Source organism: Empidonax traillii, unplaced genomic scaffold (genome assembly GCF_003031625.1).
Source record: "Empidonax traillii isolate 1590-97213 ecotype Southwest subspecies unplaced genomic scaffold, ASM303162v1 scaffold196:size3368384, whole genome shotgun sequence".
NCBI lineage: Eukaryota > Metazoa > Chordata > Aves > Passeriformes > Tyrannidae > Empidonax > Empidonax traillii.
The window spans coordinates 1,953,000-1,975,942 of record NW_020955389.1 but is presented as its reverse complement, the minus strand read 5'-3'; the positions used below and the strand labels follow the sequence as shown (position 1 = coordinate 1,975,942).

Here is a 22,943-nt window from a genome sequence, read left to right as displayed (position 1 = left end):
TTTCTAGACCTGGATTGTCTCTCTATTCTTGCTCTGTTTGCAGTGTTGCAATTGTCTCCATCTGTCACTTTTTAACACCTGGTTTCCATTTCATTGTTTCAAATTACTTTCACTTAGAACCAGTGTGGAAGGAATCCCATCACTGGTTAAGACAAATGTCTTCTCTATTCTTTTTTATGCATGGTGCCTGAACAATTGTCATAATCACTGAAATAACTCACTCATCTTTCAGACCACAGAATGCAATCTCAGAACAAAAAGACCTTCACTTCTGTTTACTTCTTTTGCCTCTACTGTTATACCTTCCCACAGTGTTTCTATTCAGCAGGAAGAAAATAAGTGTCCATAACAATATCCTTCTTTGGAATTCCCGTGCTTCCTTCATAGGGCAAATTTATAAGAAAACTGAGTTTACAGTCAAAAAGATCTGTCTTCAGATTTCATACATGGCCTATTCTTTTTTATCTTGCAGGAGCTCTGCATATTTTTTTTTAGTCTGTCATATAAAGTAAGTTGTAATAAATAGCTCCCACTGTGATTGCTAGTGTTAGCACGTTGAAGGGAGTAGCGTGTGTACCACAGTGTTAACCACAGTGAGTACTGTGGTTGATAATGGCAGTGCTTGGAAAGATGAATCACCAGCAGTGAAAGCAGTACAAGAAAAAGAAACACACACACACACACACACGTACACACAGAAATCCCAACACAACACAAAACAAACCCCAAAGGAACTCACTCCACCAGAAAGAACATTGAGGGAAAGAGAGAGGAGTGTAACTGGGAATGTGTGCTTTGTAAGATACTTTAATTTAAGTACATTGCTCACAGTATGGACTTGCCTTTATGAATCATGTTCTGACAATACTTTATTGAATAACACGATAATCAGATTTTTTCAATGAAAATGTATGGTTTTGTTAATTTTTCTCACTGCTTCAAATGATGGTTGTACACCTTCCTGTAAAACAGGTTTTCACACGTCAGAAGGTCTTATGAAGCTTTGCGGAGTTCTGCATTTCACATTCTCTTAACCTTGCCCCACTAGAATAAATGATTGCCTGGGTAAGGATTATCTTTATTTGTGCTTTCCTACTATCTACTGTTCTGGACACCCAAACTCTGTGGGTTCCTTCATGTGAATGCTTCATACAAATCATGTCCATCACCCCGCACTGACAGCAAATGCAAGAAAAACACCACCATAATGCACAGGACAGAACAAAACAGAACAGTGCTTTGGGACAGGAATGATTCCCTTGAACTGCTTCCCACCCTATGTGAAGGAAAAGAGGGTGAATTTTAAGTCTCCTGGCTAAGGAGAGATTGAGATACTCCAGCTAGCTGCTACACCATCAAGTATTTCATAGGAAGATAGAGGGAGACTTTGCCAATGGGCTGGCTAGCTCACTGCTTTTTAAGAGCTTTATGAATTTTTAAAAAGCTCTTCCTCTCAGAATGACTCCAGGTGAACAGCACACAATACTGGCAGCAGCATTTGACCCTCCTACTTCAGTATTCTACTTCAATACAGGATGGGTCTGGGAAAGAAGGAACAAGCAAAATGGCTTTTGAGGAAGTATTCACCTTCTTTTTAACTTCATTAGGGTCAAGGCTCAAAAAATCAGAGGGCCAGTCCACAACCATTCTCTCAATCAGCCAGCCAGCTGGGAAATACTACTGTTCTTCAGAAGGAAAGGGCTCAGTTACTACAGTGGTCCTTTTGCTACTTCCTTAATTTTCACATCTTCTATGAAGAATAAGTTATGGACTATATTAACTAGAGACAAGTATATTTTTTCCTAAGCCCCAGCATAATGATCCAACTTATACCTGTCAATCATGTTCTGCCTCAATAGGAGAGAGCAACTCCAATCCTTGTCTTAATTTGGAAAATGGTAGACAGGAAGAGATAGAAATCAAAATAAACACTACAGCCTGATGTTTACAGCTGTTAAGTTTTCTTAAGAACACCCGGTGTAACAATACCTGGATTACCTTATATTTCACAAGGGTGCTCTGAGAGGTGAAAATATGTTCACATTTTAGAACACTGTGCATGTCTGAATTAAACAAATCAGAACTACCTATAACTGAACAATACAGTTTTCCCCTTGGTGGACTATACCACTGTTTCTCTAAACATTAAGAGTCATAGTGTGTTCACTATCAGCCAGGCATCTACCCTGTCACTGTACATCCACATTAAAAAACCTTCTTTCCAGTGCGCGTTACTCATAAACGTGCGAATCAGACTGACTCTCCGCCCCTTTATGTTCTAAGGTGAGTTAGGAAAGGGTCTGTTATAGGATGATACAGGCCATTCCTTTGTGATGGTCTGCAGTTTTCTCTCCCAATACATTTTCTTTTTATTTAGCACTTCCATTTTTATCCTGTGTTCTTCTTCGGCCATCTCACACTCCCTTTCTATTTGCTGTATTTTTGCCACATGAACTTCATTCATTTGGATTAACTGCAGTTGCAAAATTGACATTTGCTGATGATGTTCTTCCTCATGCATCTTTTTCAGAGCACTTTCCTGAGATGCTTTACTTCTGTAGTTCTTATCTGCTGCTATTCTGACATCAGAACACGAAGGCTCAGGTTGGGAGGTACCTTCACATACTGGAAAATGTACCAGCTCTTTGTCTTCATCACAAAGTTCTCTGTTCGAGACAAGAAATGACTCTGCAAAACAAAAGAAGTATTATAGTATTCCCTTCTCCTCCCTCAAGAAACACAAATGTGGTAAGTTATTGATACACGCACCTAAACCTTGCTCATGTACCAAAGTACAGAAGCCACTACCTAATGCAGAGTTCTGTTACAGAATACTAAGAGTATAATGGTCTGAACCAAACCACTCTGGGCTCTGTTGATACACCTCCATGGCTATAATGGGAGCTCAGAATACTAAAGTGAACGTAGACGTTTATAAGTGGATACCTAAATTTAGGTGGCTGAGCCTGGAGTTAAACCTTAATGCAGCTGTTTAAGCTAAATCCACATGTGACTTGCAATACTTTTATGAAAGATCTCAGTTTCAGGTGAAGACTTGTATCAACATGAATACCAAGAGAGTGAGGAAATACTAGGAAGAATACTTCTTACTCCTTCCTTATCACTACTGTAGATGTCATAAACACAGTAGTGTATATTTTTAGGAAAAAAATACATTATTTTAATTGGAGAAGGCTCTACCAAATCTTCTGAAATAAAAAGACTACTCATGGAACAGAAAAGTTACCACTGCAAATGAGGGTCTCAAAATACATTCCTTTACAAATCCTGATGACTAATTATGGTAAGTACAATTATGAAAGAGACATTCTAAGAATGTTACTTAACAGTGTAGCTACTGCTGTCTTTTAAGCAAGGACAGTCTCCTATTTGAGATCCTGACATAATAAAGTTTGCAAGAAACTGTTGTAGCCACCCTCCCTTATGGTTTTGAATTATTCCTTATGTGTATGCTTGCCAAACAAAGAATGTAGTGCTGAACTCTCTCAGAGAGGCCATTCTCCAGTGTGGACTGTAATGTGAAATATGGCTCTACATACTCTCTTAAGTCCTTGAAAACAAAGGAGGAAAGACCTACAGGGAACTCTTGCAGCAGACAATTCTGTATCAATTTTCTGCTGGTGGATTTGTTTGTTTGTTTGTTTGTTTTAACCAGCAAAGTGATACTTTATAAAGGATAAGAATATCCTTGGGACTGTTCTCTGGAAAGCCAGCATGATAGCTACTGTGATGCTTGCCACAAGGCTGCAGATATGTCAGAAACTGATGAAAAGAAATTGTGAAAAACCCCAGCTTAACTCCCGGAGGCCTAGGGAAATACACAAAGTCTTGTAATATCATAGCTATGAAATTACTTTTCTATAACCAGCAATCCCAGCTAGGTTGAGAGATTTAGACTGCTGAAAGAGAATCACTGACAAAGTCACATAAAAAACAATACTACTTGCATCATTACAGTAACATTTATACCTTGACTAGAAGCATCAGGCTGATATTCAGAATCTTCTTCTGGTGGGCTCTGCAAAAAGTACATTTGCTCAGGCATTATGCTGGCAATCTTCTCTTTCCCTACGATGTGAGTATTTATAAGTGGACTAATACTTCTTTTTACCTTCTCCCGCCTTTCATGTGCCATTATCTTTTTTGTCCGTGCCTTGATATTTTCCCAGCATTTCTTTAACTGTTTGAAGTCTCGCAGTGACACACTGGGCTGTGAATTATATTCATGAGCTAGTGCTTGCCAGGTACGTTGTTTCAGAGCAATAGTTCTTGCATCACTTTTTTTACATTCAAGCACATATTTGTATTTTTCAACTAATGCAAGCAGCACACTCTTCTCCACTTCCGAGAAGTATTTAGCAGGCTTTATTATTTCGTTTTGCATTTTCTACTGTTTCTCCAAGAAGCCAAAATTCCTATGAAAACAATGTTGAAAGAAAAAGAAAACAAAAGCAAAAAACAAACACATTAGAACTAGTTACAGTATCAGGAAACCATGTTTCAGCAAATAACTCTTCAGCATAGCCTTTGGTTAATTTTATTTTCTAGAATAGTTTGTGAGTAGTTCTAGAGTGCATAATGGAACAATCAGGTAATATATAGCATAATTCCATGCTGTTCTGTACTGCCACTTTAGTGGGTACGCGGTTCCAGAAGTAGACCACAGGAGGTCTTTGTTACAATTTGTCTTGATACAAAATACTTGCTATTCAATTTACATAGTGACTCGTTTTCAATATCTTGTTTTCCTGTTCATTGCACTTCTTTACACCCAAAGAGTTTTCAAAGCCCTGAACTGTGCAACAAGTTCTGAAATACAGCCCTTGATAACTTTGGGTTTAAGTCTAAAGCCGCCTCCATGAGGTTTGGTTTTGCTTTGGTACACAAAAAAGCCTCTTCTGCCCTTGCTGACTGTGTTTAACTAATTCTCCCCCTCTCTCTACAGTATTTAAAAATTGCATGAGAAATGATAATAAGTTTTCTTTTTAAAGACCTGTCAGCTTGGTTGTCCCCTGAGCTCTGCCCTCCTTGCCTGACACCCAGCAAGGCAGCAGGATCCTGACCTGTATTACAATAATGAGGAGAGGCAAGGGTAGCAAGAAGACACAAAGTGTCTAAGTGCTTGGAATGTACAGGTCCTTCACCCTTTACTGCTGAGTCTTACTGTGTGGCACTTCTTTTTGCTTGCCCTGCTCATCGCTCTGGGGAACGAACAGCCAGGATAAAAACAGTTTCGGCCTCAGTACAGACACTGCTATACACTTATACCACATCAACAACTCTTCTCAAGTCTAGGACCTAGGTAGTCAAGAGGAAAAGAGTAGCTGATACCAGGGAATTCTGCCATTAAAAAAGGGAAGAAAATGGTGCTGCCTTGAATTAACACAAGACTTTGCTGCAAAATGTGTTTTTTTCTTTTATCTTTTCACAGTCTTCCCCCTATTCATTTTCACTATAACTGTGTAGCCCAAATTACTTTTATCTTTTGGGCAGAAACTTCTGGATAATTAAGTAGGAAAAGCACACCAATGCTGCCTTAGCTCACATTTCTTCTAGTTTTAATCATAAAATTCAGAGACAGAACATATATAAGATAATTGGTTCATATTCCTAACAGTCTAGGACTCTCCTAAAATGAATTTTCTGGTATTTTGCCCACTATTTCCATGACTTGACCCTGAGATGACATAAGTTGATTAGAGAATGGTGTTAATAATATCAAGATCATGGGTTTGACCCCTGTACATGCCATTCACTCAAGAGTTAGACTCAGTGATCCTTGTGGGTCCCTTCCAACTCAGAATGTTCCTGTGATTCTGTGATGCTTCTCTCACAACATTACTTGGCGATGCACTAGATATCACCATCAGGTTTCCTCTTTTCAATGTATTTTTCCTTAACTCCACTGCACCAGGACTTACTTTATGCCATTCTTGTAACCACTTTCCTCCAAACATCTTAATACTTATAGCTATTCTCAACTCTTTCAGTAAAAGTAACTACTTACATTTATAAAGAAAGCTAACAGACAAGCTAATGCCAAAATGAGAACATGAGTCTGACATAAAAACAGCAGCTTCCTCAAGTAGCCCATAAAATATGACAAAACCCAACTGTCCTGGTTTCAGCTGAGACAGTGTTCATTTTCTTCTTAGTCACTGGTACAGTGCTGTGTTTTGGATTTAGCATGTGAATAAAGTTGATAACACATTGATGCTCTAGTTGATGCTCAGTGGTGCTTATTCTAATTCAAGGACTCTTCAGTGTCCCCGTGCTCTGCCAGCGAGCAGGAGCACAAGAGGCTGTGAAGAAGCACAGCTAGGACAGCTGACCTGAACTGGCTAAAGGGATACTCCAAATCATAAAATGTCATGTTCAGTGTATAAATGAGGAGGCAGCAGGCTGGGATCCACCCACTGCTGCCCAGAGACACGCTGGGCATCAGTCACGAGGTAGTGGGCAGTTCTATTGCTCCTTACCTGTTTCTCCTGAGTTTCGTTCCTCTTTCTCTCTCCTTTTCATTACAAGTATTATTTTATTTTATGTAGTTTCAATTATTAAATTGTTCCTATCTCTACACAAAAGTTTTAAGTCTTATTCTAATTCTCCTCCTCACCCCACTTGGGAGCAAGGAGTGAGCAAGCAGCTGTGCTGTACTTAGTTGCTAGTTGGGGTTAAACCGTGACACCAGCAAAACAAGGAGGAGTCAAAGAATAGAGGAGGCAGTAGAACAAAGCCTGGAATAGCAAAACTGAAGTGAAAAAAGAAAAACAAAGTGAAGAAAAATAAGTAACAGCCTAAGTCTAGGTTAAGTCAGTATCTAAGCTGTAGCCCTACTGAAAAAGGCAACTAACACTCGGTTTGTACTTTCTATCACTGCTCAACTGGGTAATTGCTGGGCAGGTAGCACCTATGTGGTTCCTGGGTAGCCACAGTTCTGCTCTCTCTTACCAAATGCTGGTGTCATGAGGACATGGGAGAACTGCAGTTTTTGCAGCAGATGGGACTTAGGGGACTAAGGGAAAGCTCCATAGGAAACCAGACTTTAATAGTGCTACTGCTCACAGAACAGCTTGTTTATTTTACATGAAAGAAAAAGGTGGAAGAAGGAAGAGAGCTGGGGGGCTGAACTTAAGGAAGACAGTTTCCTGATTCAGTATTTCCTCCATCATACTATATCAAGTTATTTTTTTATGGTCTATGAAAACTTAAGTCACCCCATATGTTGGTGACAGGAATTCTTAAACAGCTATAATCTCACAGAACAAACAAAGCATAAGCAAAGAAACTTCTTTCATTGCATACATACATCACATAGACATTATAATGTCTAGGTCTACTAGAGGTGAACAGCTGCTTCAGAAGCTCCTTAAATAAAACATAGATTAAGAAAAGAGAAAAAGAAAAAAAGTCAGGAAATCGACGTCCTAACAAAGATACTGAAAACTGTCAACTTTGCTCCAGGAAACAACTCTGAAAACTTAGAAAATAAAAGAGACTATAATGGGATAGACTCTATCCACTAATCTATTTTACTTACATAGCTATTGTACCATTCCAAACCATTAAGCTGCTTTGGACAGCTGCTGAAATGAAATTCTTGGGACTAAATATTGGGGCGCTCAGCCTCAATTCCACCAAAGAATAGGATGAAATGCAGTCCCACCAGCAACTCATGAAATCCAATAGCTTACAACCCTTGAAAAACCAAAATCAGAAACTCCATGTGACCAGAAATGATTCTACCTTCTGCTGATGCATGTAAATCTTATTTCTAGCTTTGAAAAGGTGTGAGAATCTCGGACAAAAAAATCATTACAGGCTTGTGTGTAGAAAATCCCTTTAATTAGAGACACTGGATACTTTGGAAAGTAAGTTCAAAAAGTTAAACAATGTTACTAGGATTTCTGGATTCCAGGTGCGAAGTATCTAGCTACACAGGTTGGCAGACAAAACGGCTGTCAGTAAATACCTAAAACATTTCCAAATATGACTTAATATATATTAACAAATTATGTACTACAATAAAAGCTCATTTTTCATGGATGGAGTCACAGCAAACTTAAGTATCACTTTCATACCACACTATTATTTATTTCTATTATTTTTACTGTGAGATTTTTACTGAGATCCCCAGTCAAAAGTTGAAAAATACTGTACTTTTAAGTAAGGAAACACAGGTCCTACAGTGAGAAGAATATATTAGTCTTCTCTTTACTAATCACATTCCTAATATTTTTTTCCTACACATACACACTGTACCTGTGTCCCTTCTGTGAAGAAGTCAGGATTATGATGTAGGATGCATAAAAGAACCCAAGAACTGGTGTGAGCAGTTTTATGTGCTTACTACATAGAAGAAAAGAGTTCTTGAAGATTCTTTTCAAGCTCTTACAAGCTTAGCTTGCTTGCTTCAGTATTAAAGCCCACTTGCAATTAGGTGAACAGAAAGCACTCGGAGAAGTCAGAGAATTTAGCATGCTGAGAAGTTGCAGCAAAACACCACCATATATTTATATTCACCTCTTTTTCTTTATGCATATTAATCACCTTCTGGCAGCCCACTGACTCCTCTGCAGAATATGAGAAAGGACTCTCACAAGCCCACTGAATTTCCATTTCAAGGCTAGGAGATCCTTCCAGGACATATGCCCAGGATATAATTTAGTAGGTAGGAATCTGTGCTGAAAGTAGTCCACTGTGTATAACTCATACAGTAAACAGGATTGATTTGTGTGGGTGCATAAGGACAGCTTATGCAGAGTAAATTCTAAGAAACAAAGAATGGAAAGCTTATCCCACTCTTACAGGTGCCTAGCCTCCAAGACACTTGCAGTAAGGAAGCACTTCATCCTATCCTATATATCTTCCCCTGGCATGACTCAATTCACAACTTGCCTTAAAAGAAATCAGTGTTCCAAGTACTCGTCCTCTCATAGAAATCTTTATAGCCTTAAGATAACAGAAATATCTCTCAACTCCTCATCTTTAATCTGAAAGCACTTTTTGCTGCTTTCTTTTAAAAGCTATAGGGTGTGTGCTGTGATCTGCTGGAATAATATCTTGAAAAAAAAACTACACAAGTTAAGAACTGCACACATGTTCATAAGTATGTTATAGATATGTATTATTTTGCTTGCACACACCTAAACAGGCACCCAAACTCCAATCAGTTGCAAAGAAGCCCTTCAGATTGGCATGTATGAGCAGCATCTTCAGTCCATCAAATATTATTTTTAGGCATAAGAAAATGCAGAGAGAATGTTATGGTGGAAAACTTAACCCAAATGTTAAGGTTACACTAACTGAACCCAAAGAAAATAGCAAACTGTGGTCACAGTGTGAGAATTAATTACATGTACCAATACCAACAGAATTACTACTAGAAATAGTCAAGTACTGAAAAAAAAGAATATTTATGTATCCAACTTAAATTGCAGATGAAGCTTCAAGCACTGTCAAAAATCAATCATAATTCTGTCTTTTCATCCACTGTTTGAGAGTGAAAGAAAGGCATGGGAACGACCCCAACTAGTCACAACAACAGGTTTATATTTCATTTGAATAACAGAACCAGCAGTAAACAGTGCTCTTCTTCTTCAAATGTTAGGTTTTTCTCACTGAGCTTCCACTAATGTTTCAGGCCTGACCCTGTCTACCTTGAGAGTTAATTAGGTGTATATTCCAAATATGAATCAGATCTATATGGAAATTGTGTCTTAATCAGATTTAAAAAATCACACCTCTTTAGGTGCTAACCCTTCCACCCCCCCACACGTTTTAATAAAACGAAGAGTTATCATGGATCACCCAGCAAATGAGCAAAACAATCTATTAAAAAAATCACAGTACTTTGCCTAAATTTATCCTGTCGGATTTTATATATCAATACACGGAAATGTATTTTTTTTTTTTTAAATAGGATATTAGACTATATATACACAGAGACAGATTTCAAGCGGGTCATCCCGCTACCTATGGAGGACATCCAAAGCACTTTGTGCACGCAAGGTAATGGACGCAGGTTGTTATTCCGAACGACTGCCTGAAATCCATCAAAAATACGTATAATATAGGAATCCTACCAGACTCTCCCGCACCCGAACTTCTCAAACATTAACTCGAGCCTTGTGGATTTTTGGTGGTTTTGGTTTTGTTTTGGTTTTGTTTGTTTTTTTTTTTTAATCTCCACGCTAGCTCCTCTTCTGCTGGAAGGAGAAAGGAAAGCAGGTCCCGGCTCCACAAAGGCGGCCGCTCCACCCAGGGCGGGCGCGGAGGCTGCGGCGGGATCCGAGCGCATCCGCGGCGGGGGCGGCGGGCGCTGCTGTCACCCCGCGCCCGCGGGGACCGGCGCCGGCGGCGGGGAACACCCCACCCTGCGGCCCCGCTCGCTCCCTCCGCCTAACAAAGCGCCTCTCCCGGCTCCCTCCCTCTCATCCGTCCCTCCTTCCCCGCCTCCCTCACCTCCCCGCCCGCAGGTCGCCGCCACCGCTCCCTCCAGCTCCCCGCAAACCCCGCGCTGGATTCCCGCCCCGCCGCAGCGCGGGCGGCGCGGCGCCGGCCTCTCCCGGCGGGACACGCGGCCTCTCCCGCACGGGGAGACACATCCCGGGGGATCCCCGAGCCTGCAGGTGCGGCGGCGCTGCGGGGAGGCGGGCGCGGGGTGTGCAAGTCCGCGTGTCCGTGTGCGCGTTGTGGGGAGCGGCGTGCGAACACCCGGGAAGCGGCCGCCGGGAAGCGGGAGGGCAGCCCCGCCTGCACCGGGCGCGGGCGGAGCTGCCGGGACGCACGTCCCTAGCGCGGCGTCCCCATCCCGCATCCCCGTGTCCATTCCGCACCCCCATCCCGCTCCGCTCCGGCGGGGGGGCGGGATGGGTTCCCCGCCCCGGTGCGGCGGCCGCGGACCCAGCTCGGGCTTTACCTCCGACAGCGCCCGGCGCTGCGACGCTGGGCCTGCGCGGCAGCGCCCCCAGCGGCGGCCGCGGGCAGCGCGCCAGGGCAACCGGGGCCGCTCCCCCGCCGCGCCCCGTCCCCGCCCGCCGGCGCGGAGATCCCGGCGCCCGGCACCGCAGAGATCCCTGCCCCACCACCGCGGCGATCCCTGCCCTGCCACCGCGGGGCTCCTGCGCCCGGTGTGACGCGGCTCCTGCCCGCGGAGAGCCGCGGCAGCGGCGAGGAGTCATCCCCCGGCCGTGCGGCCGGCGGGGAGCGCCGGCTGCCTCGGCTCCTCCGGGTACCCCCCCGCTCCCGGGCCGCCTCCGTGAGTCGAGTTTCCCCGGCTCCGTGCGGGAGCAGTTGTCCGCGTCCTCCCCGGCGGGGCTGGAAGTGCCGGGAAGGACACGCTCCTGCCTGGAGCCGCTCTTCGCGTGGGGTTTGGAGCTTCGGCCGTCCCTCTCTCCTCTCTTTCTCCTTCCCTCTCTCGCCCCCGCGGCCCGGGTGGGACCGTGCGTCTCTTCCCAAAGCCCGCCGTGTACCCCCTGTGCCAGGGACACGCTCCGGGCGCTCCGTGCTGGCTGTTCCCTCTGTGTCCCAGCCCATGCGCGCAGTTCTATCCCAGGAAAGAAAGGGGAAGCTCTAAATGTTCCGGATTAGTTCTGTTTCAGGGCTGTGTGCGTAATCTTCTGGCGGGTTTTATGTTTCCCGAGGGAAACTCTTGGAGAACAATTGTTTCTTTCCACACTGTACTTTTGCTCCCAAGTTAAAAATAGGATCATTAGCCTGGAGATTTAAGGGTTGAGCGTAACTGAAGGCGAGGCACGAATTCCTTAAATAGGCGGAACAAAAATAAAAATGATTTTGTGAAGCTAAAACAATAGTTTGCAATCTTTCTGCAATTTTCCCAGAGTTCTTTTTATCATCTAAAGACTGAATATGGACCCTGAAACTGAGATAAAGAAGCAAGTAAACCCTTTCTACTGCAATGTAAGTATTTCTTATTGAAAATTGTAACTAATACAAAATAATTTTGGTGGAACAAAGTTGTACTAAACCAAGTATGAACGTTTTTGGTTTTGTTTTTGGTTTTTTTTTTCTCTTGAGCAAAATTGATAAATAGCTCTAGAATTGAAGTTATTTTACTGTCTTTGACTTGGATGTGTGTTAAGAGCCAACTTATTAATATGAATAGTCTTAATAATATTATTTTTTAAAATAAAGGCATTCTTTTTAAAGTGGAAGATTAAACTGAAGCTCCTGTTCAGAAAAAAAAAAAAAATCCTAATTTCTCTGGTTGGCAGATTTATTGCTATTGTTTTTAAGCATCTTGGGTTTTTCAGAGGAGAAGAAAGTAATTTGGACTGCCGTTGTTCATTCACACGAATTTTAACGTAGTCTGCTCCTGTTCTGAACTGGCCCAGGCATAAATCAGCTGTGTGGAAAGCTTCCTGAGTGAGGCAGGCCCCAAACTGATCAGACTAACTGTGTTAATCTGGATGCAACACTGAGAACTGGCTCATCTTAGACAGGTGTACTGGCTTGTTACAATTATGCTGTGCCTCTGGCTCAGACTTGCTTAAGAGTGTGTGAGGAAGATCTTGGATCTGCCTTTACTTATCCACACACACAGAGAAAATTATGGTTTAGTTATGAGATAGCTGCAGAGTTCTGAAGACATCTGAAATTTTTATGTGATGTGGAGATTCCTCTTCATTCTGCTGTCTTGGAGGCTCATAAAGAAAAGTATTGGGAGGCTGTTTTAGTTTGTCTTTGGAGGAATAGTACTTTTGTGGAACTTACCTGTACTGACAATAGATCTGTTTTGATATCAGTGGTATTCTATTTCTTTTTGTTTGTATGCAATGCTAGAAATACTTCTCTTTGACCTAGATTTGCAAAATCTGGTGTGCTTCTGCACTAAACTTGCAGACTCACTTCCTTGGATTCAAACACAAGATGGTAAGATCAGTTTTTGAGTGAACCTTTTGTCAGATTTTACAGATTTATTTAGCAATAGAATATGGGTTTGAAATCTAATTTTTAATGTAGTCGTAAAACATACAGTTTCAGATATTTAACTAGTTTTGCTGCTTTATTATCTTTTTTACTGCAATAAAGTAGAACTTGGTTTTGTACATTAGTTCTGTCAGAAAATGTTGTTACAACTTTGTGTCTGATGAAGACAATACATGAGAATATGTGGCTGTTAATAAATACAGATCAGAATTACTTAAATAATAAACAATCTCAGAAAAAAAGGGCATTTGTCTTTTTCAAATTTCTGTTCACCTTAGATAGTCTATGGTGCCAGTGTTAATCTAAGTTAATTTATAAATAATAAAAGCCTTGCATTGTTGTTTTTTGAATCTTAAGTATCTTTCTTCATTGTTGGTTGATAACTTGGTAACTTAGGTTGAAGAAGCATTGAAAGCTCATGGCATTGGTAAGTGCAAGATTTTTTACTTCCTGCTGTGTTCTGTATCCGTGTCTTTCTCCCTGCCCCAATGTAATTGTTTATGAAACAAACGAGAAAAAGACTTTCTCAAGATTGTGCCTTAAGACCTGTCTTGTGTTCTTTAAAGATGTAACTGTCTAATGCTACATATATTGATCAATAATATGAGCAAGAGGTATGCAAAATTGATTAATAAACACTAGCTGCAATATTAAAAATCACCCACAATAAAGCTTTGAGAAACCTTAAGGAATTCAAGGCCTTAGACACCTTGAATATTTACAATATATTTTTTAAAATTATGTTTCTTAGCACATTTAGAAATGTATATACTTTATATTTATTTTTAAAAGAGATTATCAAAAATATCTTAGATTACTTAAAATATCTTAATTAGTTGAAGCATAGTCCTTTCAATAGGTTTAAGATATCATTAAACCTTCCCTGGGTCATTATGAACTGGTCTAGTTCCAGAAGGAATTTTTTATTATTGTTTGTTGGTTTGGATTGGTTTTGAGGGGTTTTGTTGTTTTTTGTTTTTTGGCTTTTTTTTTTTTTTTTTTAGTTAAAACAGCCAGTGGCTCTGGGGAGCAAGTGAAAACACCTGTAAAACTTCCTGATTATGGTAAGAGCATTTAATGCCCACTCCCCTCCCCCCCCTAGAAAAAGAAAGAAAAAAAGAAAGAAATAAAAAGTTTTGAGGTATGATATTACAAGTGGTGTCTAGACCTTAGCAGGTCATTGGGAATTATTAGTTTCTGTTCATTGTACTTTCCATTTTCAGTAATATTTTGTAATAATACTTAAAACAATATTTGCAAACTTAGTGGTTTAAAAAGAGTGACAATAGGATTGGGGGGATAATGTTTTATAATAACTGACTTAATTTGTGGTATGGGACCACATCTGAGCAGGGATTCACTTGAATGCGGATTTCTTACAGGGCAAACTGAACCAGAGAGGTTTCATGGACAGACATTGGAAGAACAGCTTAATACATGTAAAGATTCAGAACCTGCGCTTGGTGAGAGCTTTTAATACTGTAGTTTTTTGCTTGTGTGATGTTTACCTTTAAGGAGTGTGGATTAGTTTTTAAAATGTAAAATTAGGTAATGTGTAGTAAAAACTCATTATGATTACACTGAGTAATCCTTTCCTTTAATGTCTATTTTGGAACTAGCACCAATGATTTATTTCCTAAGGTGTTTTTTGTTTGTTTTTTTGTTTGTTTGTTTGTTTTAATCCAGGGCTTAATTATATAATTGAGTACCGGTCAAAAGACAATTTTCCTTTCCTCTATGAATGTCAACTGTGCTACTGTAAGACCGGACTGAATAACATGTTCATGCATGTTTGTGGTTCCAAGCATAGACTGGCATACCTGGTAAGTTCTTTTTGTTTGCTTTAATGACATGATTTAAGGGGAGAATTTGCTGGTCATGTTTTAATTAAAAAAAAAAAAAAACAAAACCAAACAAACCACAAGATGTTATGTTTTGTGAAAATGTTTGTGTTTGTACTGCGACTGTCCAACTATAATAAATAGACTTAAAATTCTTCTTACCAATAATGTGCATGCCTGTCCATTACTTGACAGTGAGTTTTTAGTTTATTCTGTTTTGGTTAACCAGTAATGCCAATAATGAAATCTATAGTTAAAATTGACTAGAAGTAGGTTTTTGACCTACTGTTTTTGTATTATCCAAAAGAAAGGGATCAATGAAGAAACTCTTCCATCTTTCAGATGCTTTAAAAGGAACATAATTATAAATAAACATGATACATATTAGGTACAGGCTGTGACTTGGAATCAAGGGGAAAAACCCAACTTGTATTCTCAGTTTTGAGGCTGGACAAGTCATGTGAGTTCTGTTGCCTGTTTTATGACAATTTGCAAAGTTCTCAAGGTTCACATCAGCCCATAAATGTTTAAACACACTATTCTTTTCAGCATGTTTACAGAAATAAGGTTGTCCAGTCTTTAAATGTTTACTTGAATGTATTTGTTTAGGATGGGCTTCAACTAAAACTGAGAAAGCAATATTCTGAAAGGTATCTTGATACTTTCCAATAAAAGTTGCTTAAAGTTGGTATTACATCCCACATATCTTAAAGTCATAGAGAGCCAAGTTTGTATAGCATTTTGAGGCAGTTTTAGAGCTAAAGTTATTAAGTGTGCTGTGATGAATCTGCAGTGATGTCTTTCATAAATATCATGCTGTTTCTGGTCATTAATTCAGACGTACATGCTGAATTTTGATGTTCTCAGCTATTGTATTTCCTGTTTACTTTGAACTGTTTCCTGCAACTCTGAATCTTATGCTTGTTAACTTCATCTCTGCTATATTCTTAAATACTATAAAAATATAATAATTCAACAAGGATAACTTTTAAGTTGTGCACCTGAGATCGGTTTTACCTAGGCAGTGGAAAAGGCAGGAGACTAAATGACTGGAATTTGCTCTGCTGAAAAGGAGCTGGGGATCCTGGTGGATAACAAGCTGAAAATAAGTAGTGTACCTTGGCATAAATGAGGGGTAACAGCAAGCTAAGCTAAGCTAAGCAAGGGCATAGCCAGTAGATCAAAAGAAGGATTATTTCCCTCTCCTTGATACTTGCTAGGCCATATCCAGAATATTGTGTCCAGTTTTGTGCTACTGTAGACAGAAAGCTGTTGACGAAATTGAACAAGTCCATTGGAGAGCTGCCAAGATGGTCAGGGGGCTGAAGCACACTTGTGCTATGAGAAATTAAGGTAATTGGCTTCATTCAGGCTGGAGAAGAAAAAGTGTCAGGGCCCTCCAGTACCTCAGGGGAGGTTATTAAGAAGGAAGAACCAGAGTTTTTATGGAGCTGCTTGGCAGGAAAATAAATTATAATGGGATTTTCCTATTGGACATATGGGGGTTTTTCACTGTAAGGGCAGTCAAGCCCTGCAGCGGGTTGTCCAGAGGGATGGGGGAATCTCTGTTTGCAAAGGTTTTTAACACCCAGGTGGACAAAGCCCCATGCAAGCAGTTCAGCAATTAGTGCCAACCCTGTTCTGAGCTGAAGATTTGGCTTCAGGCCCCTAAATTATTCTGTGATTCTATGCATAATCATTTTAATAAGTTCTGCTATATATATGTGTAAGTTGATTATGAATATTAACTGTGCTAGGTCGGGAAGGAGTTATGTGACTTAAGGATTTGTGTTTTCTTATTTTCTAGAAACAACATTATCCTGAGATAGCAGAATCTGATGAAGTTAAGGGTAAAGGCTCTGAACTGAACAGAAAAGTTAGGCAAGTTGCATTAACAATTGAGAAGAAAGAAGGAAGAAAACAAATAAAGGTACATTTCTCTGAAGCTTCATTATTTAATAAAATAAGAAGGTAATATCTGTTACAGTGGGCAGATTTGCTTTGGATGGTAGGAAAACCTTGCCATTTTAACCTTTATTACAGCTGCATTTAGTCATTTTAGTAATTCCTCCAGGATTATTCTGGATACAATTTCCCATTGGTCACTGCCATCATAAGTATTTCTCTTGTTTCAAATAATACTTATGCTACCTGAGTTTATAGAAGTAGGATTCTAGAGTGCACAAATAACGAAAAATGCATATACTAATATTTATTCAATTCTCAGCTCCGTGTGTGTGTGTGTGTGTGTGTGTGTGTGTGTAAAATAATTTTCCTTACTGTTGCTTGGAAACATGATTCCTCTCGATCAGTTTCTGCTTTGTAAGCACCTCGGGGCAATTTTCTGGGGAGCCAGGTAAAATTTCTGATAGTAGAGAGGCAAGTATGGGAACTTGCAGGTTGATAAGAGATTATAAGCAGTTCCATGGGATATCAGGAGCACCATAAGGTTCAATTCTTGGGGAACTGCACCCTTAGAAGCACGTTTATGTGAAGATATCTTCATATTGCTTTCTGTTGATATTTACACCACAGTAGTATTTGTAACAGGCAAAGTTGCTCTTGAGGTGTTCCTTACCACACTGATTCATGACCAGCTTATTGAGGTGCCCAGTGTTCTTTATGGTATGCATTAAATTTGTTTTCTCCATCACCTTCAGTGTCTGTCAGCATCCTGCTTGATAAGCAGCATTTCTTGACAAGATCCGTTGCTGATGCTACTTAATGTGCATAGATGTCTCTTTTCAAAGTGGAGTTCACAAGGTTCCTGTGTTAAAGCTGGCTGTGTCCTGCCCATCTGAAAAGAGACACGTGTTTCTTTCTGGGTGATACTATCAGGCCTAGGCTCAAAGATGAGAGCTTGCACTCATCCTACTCATTTTTGAAGAAAAACAAGTGCAGGAGTATTGGAAGATCAAGCCAAGAATGAACGCTGTGGAAGGGAGAGATTTCAGATTATCAAATCTGTTCTGTCTGCAAATTTTTCATTTTTAACTTCTGCATACAAAGGAAAGCAAAACTGACTATTGACAGCAACTTTTTCATTTGACCTATTTAAATTTCTTCTTGACTGAAGACTGTTTCTTTTACTTGAGATTTATGTCCATGGTTATAGAAATAATCAGTTCCATCTATATTTTGTAGACCTTTCTGTTTTTCTTGGTAGTTTCATTCTTGATTTAAGGAACTTCTAAACAGAGCACATATAACTTGGTTTAATTTTACTGCTATATCTTCTGAAACCAGCTGTTTGATTTTTTTTAATTTTTTTTTTTAAGATCCAACAGAAATTTAATTGTGGTAAACAAGTGTTTAGGTAACTAACTTTCTGCTTTTTAGAATATCCATTAAGGAATTTACACATATGTGTTTTACACTACTGGTTATATATTCTTTTAAAAAAATTAAATCCGATGGAATGCTGATGGAATAACTTTATCCACAGAATAACTAACATAAATGGGTTTTATTTTTAGGTTGTTACAGATGCTCCAACAATGAGGAGGAGATGGCAAGAATGTAAGTGTGCTCAGTGGGATGTCAATTGTCCATTTCTAATTTGGGTAAACTCCTTTGATCTAAATCGGCTTGATTTAAGGAAAGATTGAAATATTTGATCAGAAATTGTGTACACTTATGTTCTGAGCTGCATTTTGGACAGTTTATATTGAAAATCTGATGGATGAAGAATTTCTTTCATTGTCCCCATAACTGGAGAGACCTGTTTTACATGGCTTTGTTCTCTCTCCATTTTTCCATTCCAGTGTCCCTCATTTCCCAGAGCCGTTTACCTATGATTTCTTTTTGTCTGGTAACTAATGTAGTCTCTGTACTGCCAGCTACTCAGCAGCATTTTGGTGAATTGGGCGAAAGGAACAGGTTGAAGCTCTATGTGTTTATTTAATTTGCAATACAAAAAGCCACACAGAATTCTTAAGGCATAGCTATAGATGTCATCTAAAGCTGTGGAGGAAAACTTTCTGTTTTTATACCAGCCATTGATACTCACAAAACTGTAGGAGTGTGGTGTCTGTGAGAGTTCCCCACTCATTTTAATCTTTTAGAACTCATTGTAGTACAGTGATGGACAGACAGTACGGTTGCATGCCACTTTAGGAAATGGCTAAAAATTGCTACAAGACCCTCATTCTTAGACCTGGATGAAAAATAAAGATTTTAATTAAACTAATGTACTTAATTTTAAGATATATTACTATGCAAATGATATCTTAAAATAGCTCAGTAGAAGTAATGAGATGATTTAGATTAGCAGTGTCATACTCTGAAGAGGAAAAATAGCAATTTTGAATCCAGGAAAATGGTTTGAAATAGGTTAAATCCTATTCAAACTACATTTCTTGACTGTAACCTGTTGGTTAATGTGTCTGATTTTGCATGTAACTGTGCATTTATAATATTTACACATTTTAAGAAATGTGTGCATGTAACTACAACCAGGGCATAAAATATTTAAAACTTTGTTACTAATTTGTAGTTCATATTTAATATGCTATCACATAATAATGCTTATAAAATTATTCTTTGTGTTTGTAACTACTATTGCACAGAAACAGAGCTAGTTGAAATTGAGGTGCAGTTTTAGAACCCTCCCCTATCAAGATAATGTCCATTATGCTACATTTCAAGCATGTTTGTTTAGATTCTAATGCAGATGACAGCCCTTCAAAAGCTAAAGTTCAGCATGTGGATGCATCACTTAGTAATGCAGATAAAGCAGATAGTAAAAATACAGATGAGAAACTACCAGAACCAATTCAAGGTAAGAGGAAAAATTATGTTTTTATTACCTTTTTTTCTAACTTTCACCAGTGGATTAATTATTTACTCTGTATGTGCCTATTTATAACTTCCACTCTTGAGTTACAGAGGGTGAATTTGCACAGTGTGTGGATGGGCTTGGGGTCTGTGGCAGAGGAAAGAATAATCCCAGTGGTTGCAAAGAAGACAGTCCTGTTTTACTTAACATTGCTGGATACTTTGGAACAGAAACAAGACAAGATTCACAATTAGAAATTTTTACTATGCATGTTTTTGGAGGGTGGGCACAGACTCTTTCTGGGTATATAAGCTGTTTTTCGATGTCAAGAAAAAAAATAGGAACAGCTGCATGCCAGACTGTTTAGAGCACAAGAAGAATAGAAAGGAAATAGATTGGATAGATTTTCTGTTTTTTTTTTTTTTTTTTGAATGACATCTAAAATATTTGACTAATGCTTATTGTCTTGAAATCAAAGCCAGAATTAAATATAAAAATCAGTGAACACCATATAACTGAAAAAACATCAGAAGTTGCTACTTAGTTGTAGACTTGATGTCAAAAGTGAGATTGGGATTTTGTCTAACTGCATTATAATTGCTCTCATTCAGAACATTTCTGATCAGAAATACAAACTTGTTCTTCATGACTGAACCAAATCTTTGATTTTAGGTTCAGTTTTTATTTTATTTCTTCACAAGATACCTTACTTCCACCTTCAGGTTTTTCTGACGCTATCTTTAAAAAATATTCTAAACAAATAGTACTTTTAAATTAAATTATTTGGAAAACATTACTTAATATACTGTTTTTGTTGTTTTAGATGGAAATAATGTTCAAGAAGAGAAGGAAAAAAGTCAGAAAGAACAAGCAAAACCAGATGAGAAGATCGAACCTAATAAGGCTATTGAAAGCAGCAAAGACAGCAACTCAGAAAGGTAAAAGAAACAAAAAAATCTACCACCTCCAAAACCCTTTAAATTTACGTAAAGGAAAATATTGTAGATTATAACTGTGTACACTAGATTTGCATAAAAGTAAAATCCTTGTCTTCTGAAATTGTGCTCAGCTGTAAACTTCTCTCATCAACAGAAAACCTGGTGTACGTAAGGTGACCTCACATTTTGCTCTGGATGGAACTGGGTTTTGTATTTAATTGTGTTATCCTTAAGGTATAATCATCATGTGCTGCTCAAAAACATTCAAAAAGAATGTTTCTTCACGGTTTAAAACCGTCTCTGTTACGGGTTTATGTCGAAAAATTAAGGTGGTATATGAACGGATTTTGGAAGGGTACCAGTAGATGTAACAACTGGGATTCATCTTTACAAAGGATTTCATGGAGGGACAATAAGAAGTACTGTGTTCTAAAGTGGTGAAACTGTGCTTGCTGCTTGTAAGCATCTTATTAATAACAGTATTGTGAGTTCAGTTTGAACTATCAGCCGTTGTGTGAGGAGGATATCTCCAACATCAGTCATCTCTGTGTAACAGCAGGAACCACAGGGAAGTATCCAGTAAGGGATATACATGCATCAAACCAAACACAAGATTTCTGTTCCGACAATTAGGTCTTTGGTTTTGCTCTTAAAGATGTTCTTTTGGATTTTTTTTAAACTTTAAACCAGTAATATCCTTCCCAGACATGGAGGGCTAATGCCTTTGTCTTGCTGACTGTTACCCGGTAAAATGTTGTTCCTGAAATATATTTTTGAAGAATTTTGCCTCTTTCTGGTGTAACCATTACGGAAAAGGATCAATTGAAATGAGATTCAAGTCCAGGTTTATGAGTCCTTTTGTTTATTTATCTGTCTTTCAAGTAAGTTTAACAGTTCTGAATCTGGAAAGTACACTGGTTTGTGAAAACTTTAAAAATAGGGAGCTCATAAAAACTCAGCTATCCACATCTGGAAATGCTGCTGTCTATTACTACACAATACTGGTCCTCATTGTGCAGTCCTCTATTTTAAATTTTAAGAACACCATCCTTTGGAAAATCACTCAATGTTATTCTTTTAATCTGTTTCAGATGGATCCTGGGTAACTATGAGCAGCCAGGTGTTTCAGTGAAAGATTGATTTGGAAGTTAGTTACTAAATTAGGATTTCAGCTTGTTCCTTTACTGTTTATTTTTGTGAGACTACTGAAAGATGTGAACTGAATATACAGTTTCTTAAAAGGAATAAGATCAGATTCTCATCGACAGCAAGCTGTCAAATGATACTTCCACTCAGAGATTCTGCAATATCTGTCTGAGAATTTCTATGACTCCTTATTTTTTTGAAGTTCTGAACAGTCATCTGAAGGTGGAAATTATTTTTTTATATGTTTTTTTGCTGCGCTTTTATTCCTAAGAAAGATTTCAAGAAAGAAGAGAGCTTAGGCTTGGCAGTCATATGTTTTTGGTTCATTTAAGAAACACCCAGCCACCCTCAGACCTGGTTCCTGGGCTCACAAATAGGTGGAATGTATCTATAGTAGTTGTAATTGCAGAACAGCACAAATAGGGGTTAGCAACATTTATCCAATATTTCTGGGTCTACATTGTAAAACACTTTTTTTTATGGATGAATTTTTGAAAAGGCAAGTTTGTGAAGTGTTGATAAAAACCATACTGTTATTAGGAGCCTTGTCTTTCTGCAGTGTGTACAAAAATCTTACAGCTATTACTACCAATGTCAAACTTTTTTATTAACTCTGGGTTTTTAAACTTATGTGCTAGATAATCAAACTAAAAAAAAAAAAACAAAGCAAAAGCGCATAAGTAATTTTTATGAGGATATCTGGGACCACTGGGATTTCTCTAAGGAAATATGTGACCTTTCTTTTAAGAGTGTGTTAGAACTACTGTAGTAGTAGTGTATCAGGAATTTAAACTGATTATCAGTTATTGGCTGGCTATACATTTTTACTGGGTCAATCAACTGACTGTTTTATTTATTCTATTTTAAGATGTGAGACTGATGAACAATTGCAGGAAGAAAACAAGGGAGTTGAGGTGAATATTTTTCTATTAATGGATTGCTTCAATTTTCAAATAGTTGGGAAAATAATTACTTTGTATATGATTGGCAGTGGTGCTTCCTTATTCAAATTAATAATAGTAATTTTGACAAGAAATAATATCTAACAAGTTGTTGAGGCAAAACTATTAACAACAAGGCTTTTTCTGACTTTGTTATGAAAACCTATGTATACATTTCATATAAGCACAAACAGTTAGAGCAAGAATTTTAGAGTAACTATAATTGTCGCTGCTTAATTATATTTACTGCACATAATAGATCTCCAGGCTTCTTTTTTTTATGTTAAACAGCAAGAACTTACAGCAAATCCTGAAGAATTCACTAGTC

The 22,943-nt window shown here is 38.8% G+C and overlaps 2 protein-coding genes across 9 annotated transcripts in view; one reads left to right on the top strand and one right to left on the bottom strand.

Moving 5' to 3' along the window:
* Positions 1 to 791: 791 nt before the first annotated feature.
* Positions 792 to 10,502, bottom strand: MSANTD3 (Myb/SANT DNA binding domain containing 3). Of its 5 annotated transcripts, XM_027886875.1 has the most exons (4): positions 10,107 to 10,170; positions 4,133 to 4,436; positions 3,991 to 4,039; positions 792 to 2,688 (listed from the first exon to the last, which is right to left on the bottom strand). In XM_027886875.1, the coding sequence occupies exons 2-4, from the start codon at positions 4,403 to 4,405 to the stop codon at positions 2,279 to 2,281; spliced, it is 732 nt and encodes a 243-aa protein (XP_027742676.1). In that variant the 5' UTR covers positions 4,406 to 4,436; positions 10,107 to 10,170; the 3' UTR covers positions 792 to 2,278. The 5 variants fall into 5 exon arrangements, with proteins under 5 accessions (XP_027742676.1, XP_027742674.1, XP_027742672.1 ...); XM_027886873.1 differs by lacking the exon at positions 10,107 to 10,170 and adding an exon at positions 10,486 to 10,502 and having other exon boundaries at positions 3,991 to 4,436; XM_027886871.1 differs by having other exon boundaries at positions 3,991 to 4,436.
* Positions 10,503 to 10,550: 48 nt separating this feature from the next.
* LOC114058955 overlaps positions 10,551 to 22,943 on the top strand; it is a 22,812-nt gene continuing 10,419 nt past the window's right edge. For 2 of the 4 annotated variants that reach the window (XM_027886870.1, XM_027886868.1), the window contains exons 1-11: positions 11,400 to 11,943; positions 12,847 to 12,915; positions 13,369 to 13,399; positions 13,977 to 14,036; positions 14,355 to 14,435; positions 14,659 to 14,795; positions 16,621 to 16,743; positions 18,290 to 18,332; positions 19,474 to 19,593; positions 20,414 to 20,528; positions 22,543 to 22,588. In XM_027886870.1, coding sequence (XP_027742671.1) covers positions 11,893 to 11,943; positions 12,847 to 12,915; positions 13,369 to 13,399; positions 13,977 to 14,036; positions 14,355 to 14,435; positions 14,659 to 14,795; positions 16,621 to 16,743; positions 18,290 to 18,332; positions 19,474 to 19,593; positions 20,414 to 20,528; positions 22,543 to 22,588 — 876 coding nt within the window. In that variant the 5' untranslated portion in view covers positions 11,400 to 11,892. The other 2 variants (XM_027886866.1, XM_027886867.1) reach the window with 2 other exon arrangements.

What these genes read in the sequence shown, in the direction of transcription:
- MSANTD3 (XM_027886873.1), bottom strand. Translation starts at nt 4,405, where the DNA reads ATGCAAAACGAAATAATAAAGCCTGCTAAATACTTCTCGGAAGTGGAG. An exon ending in GCCTGATGCTTCTAGTCAAG is followed by an intron (nt 2,689 to 3,990) that starts GTATAAATGTTA and finishes TTTGTTTTGCAG; the next exon opens with AGTCATTTCTTGTCTCGAAC.